Here is a 6,063-nt window from a genome sequence, read left to right on the forward strand (position 1 = left end):
TATTAAGAACAGATTAAACATATAACATTTTGTTAATATACTTGTACCTGTGTTAATCACTGAAGTAAGCCAGTTTACGTCAATTTTCCTACCTTTCTCCATCACATTTACAGGTTGATGGTACCAAACATTGGTATAAATATTATCGATGTTTCAATCTGTAAAATATCATAGTTCGTTAAAGAGTATCTTTACATCAACGAATAAAACATCTAAAGCTTCTCATATTTATTTTGATTTGGGGATCAGAATTTTAGAGACGAGGAAATACCAGAAAAATAGCACTATTTCAAGTATTGGGGCCTTCTCTACCTTAAAATGTGATTTTATTTTGCCATTTAATAAGTCATTAACTATAATACCAGTATTAAAAACCGTGTTCGGCAGAGGTTGATGAGAGTTACGTTCTATGGGTTGGCCCAGGTTGGTCGAATCGAGCACCGATAACCCCAGGGTACATGTTACGTGTCAAAATCACACTAGGACGATCAATCATTTTTTTTCTTAACACTATCACCTGTATTCTGGACATCGATATTGCGTACTATGCAGTTTCGTCTGCAATACATATCCACGTGGACAATGGAGCGATCATAATTTATTTTGTTCATCCATTTTATCATTATATATACAGCCTGGAGACTGCTAGATGGTTATTCCCCTTTGTTAGATAATCGACCTTACATTCGTATGAAAGTGTTGATGTATTTAAGAAAAAATAATACTCTCATGTAATTGCTATTTTACTATTTTGTGTCTTTCTATTACTTAGTCGACTACCATTTGCTAGAGTTACTCCCCTTTTAGTGGATGTTGTGGATTCGTTTTCGATTTGTTTTGTTTTAGAATTATTGATGTAAACTGTCCATAGAACCATTTCATTTAAAAAATCAGATAAATGACAACACAAGCCACGCTTCTATGGTGAAACAAAAGTATCACTTTGTCCGTTACAGAAGAATCAGATTTTTTTGCATAGATCTGAATTTCTGTGATTTCGTGAGTATTCTTAATCCACGGGTTTTCAGTCCACGATTTGTTAAGATTAGTATAGATCGATAAATTAAGATATAGGTAGACATGAAATCAATTGTCAACGAAAGAAAAAAAAATAAAAAAAAACCCACTAAACTTAATACTACTGTCACAACGGCTTTCTAGAACTCGTCGGTGATACTAGGGTCCTATATTGTGAATATCATCGAACTGAAAGATGTTTATTGAAAGCATTTGATGTGCTAACCATCTTAGTCCCCATTTGTTAAAATGATTGTTAGAGATAACCACTGGTTAGTGAAATTTGCAGACGTAATGTGTAGTATAGTTGTAGGTATGTTGATACAGCTCAGTTTTATATATTTTGAGTGTTAACTTTGCATTTACCACTCCTCTTTTTATTCGGTGGCAGCAATTTGAACTTTTAATATCCACTTGTCAACTCTAACTAACTTTTGAGCAACCGGAACATCCTGGCGCCTTTGGTACATATTTCAACAGTGTAATTAAACATAGCCGGCGTGCGGTAGGTATAAGTGATTATATTATAGATTTTTGTTATGGTCATTCACTATGAAGAAATTCAAATAGATCTTTTGCAGGAATATGCTTGAAAAAAATGGGAACCCTTGTCTTACTGCAGTAGGCAGTAAATCTTTGTTTATAATCTATGGTTCTTGTCCTGTTTTTGTATCACTTGTGTGTTCATCCTGATCCAGCTTGGTAAGTTTTGATGGTTTTTTTTTAACTATTTGGTAATATCATATTATATTGGATCTTATTTCTCATTCTTAAGCGTTTATGTTCAATGTTTAAAGATAGATTTCCTTTATTTAATATTTTTCATTACGAATTCGACAGAAAAAATCTGCAGTTACATTTCATAATTTAAATTTATAATTTGTAGTCGTGACTCGAATATTATTTCATATTCATTCAGGTAGATTCTAAGGATAGATTTTGTTTCCAATTTTAATTCAGAATTTATTGTACCGTCAAGGGTATTTAAAAATATTCGTATCATATCGTCTTCCACAGGTGAATTTTGTCATCCATGCACTTCGATACAAAAGAACATAAAAGACGTTTTTCCTCTCGTTTCCACACGGAGCATTGCGGTTGCTTTCGACCAACCACAAGCATTGTTACAGTCATGGCAATTTTTAGTGAAAACATGAGAAAACAATAGAGTGTATGTTATTATGCAAAAGACTTTTATTGATTAAATGTATGTTTATATACATATGGGTTGAGTACATGTTAATATCGATTAAAAATAGATAAATGATTAGGAAAAGATCAATATAGTTTAAAATTTCATATTTTTTTTCGTACTTTATCCAGACAATGGTTCCACAGGTTTTCAAAGTATGTTTTCATCAAACATGCAAGTATGCCTTGTAGGTGTAGATACAGCCACAGTTTCGGTTGAAAATGCACACAAAACTTAGGTTCCAAATTTCCACTTGTGTCGATTAGTTGGAAGTCAAAGAAGTGCTACTGAAACACCTAAATCCGGCCGTTTGAGTCCTAGAAGTGACCAGCAATAATGAATATGTACACTAGGTCCTGCCATTGTCATTGTGACCTCGTGTGTCGTCTGCTCCTGTCGTCTGTTCCGCCTGCGGCAAGGCGTACTAATAGCTTCGCCCTGTTAAGAAGAAAGACAGAGATTGATGGTCAACCAGAGAACTTCTAGATTTACAAAGTGTACCAACCATCTCTAGTCTATACAGCGATCGTTTACAACCCATAAATACGAATGTCCGTTTCCTTTGTTTTTGGTAATTTTAAACTGTTAAATTGTAGAATAGTGCTTTGACCTTGATTTATAATGTATATCTTAACATGGATATCATTATATGGATATCTTTACAGTATATTGATAAACAGTGATTATTGAGATGTATTGTAATGATATATTGTTAAGATATTTATCTTACCCTTGGAATATCCCTTGGAGTACCCCTTGCTGTAGCCCTTGTAACTAGGTCTATTGGCACCGAAACCAAGACTGCCCCTTGTCATGGTCCTTTGGGGATACGCTGGGACCCCCAAACTTCCCATCCCAATTCCTCCAATTCCCTTCATGGGACGACGGATACCACCGAACCCAAGGGATCTGGACTGGTATGGAAATCCCTTTGAGTATCGCATTCTTGGCATCCCAGCGATTCCTGTTTTTTAAAAGAAGAGTACAAATCGTTCATCTATTGCTCCAAAATCAATAATTTATTGATCAACAATTTTTTTGTAAATAATTAATTCATTTCAAAATGTTGTTACTAAGAACAACGAAAAAGGATTTGATGCAATTTTCAAAAAATATAATTACACTTCTTTGGTCATTTCAACAAAATTATTTGAATATTATTATTAACAAAATAAAAAAAATGAAATAAAAATAATTACCTCTGTTGAATGTTGGCATAATTCGTGGTTGATACTGGATACGTGGCTGAACTCGGGGAAGAACTCGCTGTCTGATTACAGGCCTGTAGCCCTTGCTGTAACCCTTGCTGTAACCCTTGCTGTAACCTTTGCTGTTACCATCAAATCCCCTGTTTATGCCTCCAACTCCGAATCCGCGCACTCCACTGCCAATTACTCCGCTACTTCCGGTATTGACTACAATTGAAAAAAAAGAATTATTTAAAATGTCGTTTTCATTTTATATCTCATACGTTTCTTTTCGGTAACAGATTCCTCAAAACATGGTGTTAAATGACTTGAAAATGTGTCCCTACCTTTGTTTCGAATATATGATTATCACTAACACTTCTTTTGATATCATTTTAATTGATTAAACCAAGCTTGGTTACTCTGAACTAACTGGGTTATTAGAGATTGTTTTGAGACTGTTTCATATACAATCGTTATAAAGAAACGGTGAATACTGTTATTAGCTGAATATTTGACATAAGACTTACATCCTCCAATCATGCCATCGCCGCGGTCGTAACCATCGTAATAGGGTCCGACTTGTCCTCCACCAATTAAACCAGCTCCGCGGCCACCACCAAAGCCTCCGAAACCACCTGATCCAATTAAGCCTCCATTATCATCGAAACTGCCTCCGATTGCACCAACTCCATGGCCACTCCCGATACCTCCGAAATCATCAAAGCCATTGTCTCGGAACCCACCAAATCCAGCAACGCCGCCACCGATCATTCTGCCCCCGCCAAAGCCGCCCCCTACGCCCCCGTGGCCGAATCCTGCACCGGTACCGCCAATGCCGCCCCCTACGCCCCCGTGGCCGAATCCTGCACCGATACCACCAATGCCGCCCCCAATGAAGCCATTACCAAAGTCATCGTTCATGCCGAAATGATCGATGCCATCGCTGAAGCCACCGATTCCACCGCCAATGAAACCATTGTCGTCTGAAAGTTGAATGTGTCCATTATTTTTTAACAATACACAATACAGTCTAAATACTGAGTATCCCTGAATACTTGGGATTGACCTTCATAGAAACATTTATGATTTTTGTCTGAAAAAATTCCAAATGAAGTAGACAGTGATCACGAGATATATCACATATACTAGGACTTCAATTATCCTGGTATGCTCAGTTCTAATAATTTATACTGATTCAGAGTGATTAATAACCAAAATTGTAACAGCGAATTAAGTGTTAGAAAAACGGTTTCAAATAAGTATTATTATTTTTATAAGATTGTCCTTTTTGCACAATATGAAAAATAATCACGAGACGAAAACAAGCTAAACTGGACTGTTGGAACGACAATGATCACTTATAAATAGTATGTATCTATGTATAAAAAACAGTCAAATTGAATAGCAAGAAAGAAGTATCACTATATCCGTACACCGGAAACATACAGTAGATGAAAAGGGCAATATCAGTATTAGATATTGTAGGTTAAACGAGAGTAATACATGGTTCGGTTTTACGAAACTACCCCCGCTTCCCATGAATCAGAAATAGTTTTGAGATAAACAACGAGACCTTTGTCAACTATTCCATTGGCTTTGTCTAACGCCGTTCTTACCGAAACTATCATTTCCACAGGCAGCGGCCAATAACGTGGTCAAAATTAATAGCGAAGTCTTCATGTCTGCTTTAGATGGTGATACTCTGAAAAAATAACAGTATTATACAAAACAGATATATTGTATACCAGAAATACAGAAACATAGAGAAATACACAGTATATATATATATATATACGTGCGCCCTAAATTAATGTATGAATTAGAAAATATTTCTCAACATTCTCCACTTAGCTTAAAATATCTTATTTCCAGCATTAACTGTTTACAAGAACACTTGATACGAAGAAGAAAAGCGAAAATCTTGTTTTTATTAACACCCCCCCCCTCTACTTAATATCAATGCTAGACTTCATTTGTACATATACTAGTGGAAAGTAATCATTTAAACAATGTTGGTATCATATTTTAGAATCAGTTGGAATTATTCAAATAAAACATTACCTTTATGCTGTTCAGTGATGATTTCTTTCTCCGTGAACAGTAGATCTTTAGTAAGTTCCACTTGTTCTGGTAACCCGAGAGTACGGCTTTGTCCTAAACTTTTCCTGTATTTATACCCTCCCTAACTTCGCCTTGGACGATTAATTAATGCTAATACCATATTAACGGCCATTTATTCGAAAAACGCAAAAAACAAAATCGTGTTAACAAGATCATATCATGACGTCAAGGTGTTCCGGAAAATGGACAAAGCGAGTTAGGTAAACTATTAGTCGTGTTTACCTTGTTCCGGTGCACCGTTAATCTGATAATTTTATGACAAGGTACATGATGAACAACAACTTGTACTTAAGTAAGCCTGATTCCATTCGTCGGTCAGTGGGCTAACGTGACTTTACGTGTCAAATTAACTATAGAACTACACGCTAATGCCTATCAAAGTCTCGGTTCAAATGGACATCATTAAACATATATTTGTGAAGGATTTCACTACGATCGTTTCAGTTGAAAATGATTTAAACTAACTTTTTAAACACACTTTTTACATTCTACACGCTAAATGCCAAGTCTATAAACTACGTTGCAAGTTTTAAGCATGTAAAT

General features: G+C 35.6%; 1 protein-coding gene across 1 annotated transcript; it reads right to left on the reverse strand.

Moving 5' to 3' along the window:
• Positions 1–2,633: 2,633 nt before the first annotated feature.
• Positions 2,634–5,079, reverse strand: LOC132550935 (ATP-dependent RNA helicase A-like). Its single transcript, XM_060215036.1, has 5 exons — positions 5,016–5,079; positions 3,927–4,382; positions 3,409–3,624; positions 2,940–3,173; positions 2,634–2,647 (listed from the first exon to the last, which is right to left on the reverse strand). Exons 1-5 carry the CDS (start codon positions 5,077–5,079, stop codon positions 2,634–2,636), a joined length of 984 nt encoding a protein of 327 aa, XP_060071019.1.
• Positions 5,080–6,063: the final 984 nt, after the last annotated feature.

Source organism: Ylistrum balloti, unplaced genomic scaffold (genome assembly GCF_031769215.1).
Source record: "Ylistrum balloti isolate Yb309-2 unplaced genomic scaffold, AGI_CSIRO_Ybal_v1 Utg370158, whole genome shotgun sequence".
NCBI lineage: Eukaryota > Metazoa > Mollusca > Bivalvia > Pectinida > Pectinidae > Ylistrum > Ylistrum balloti.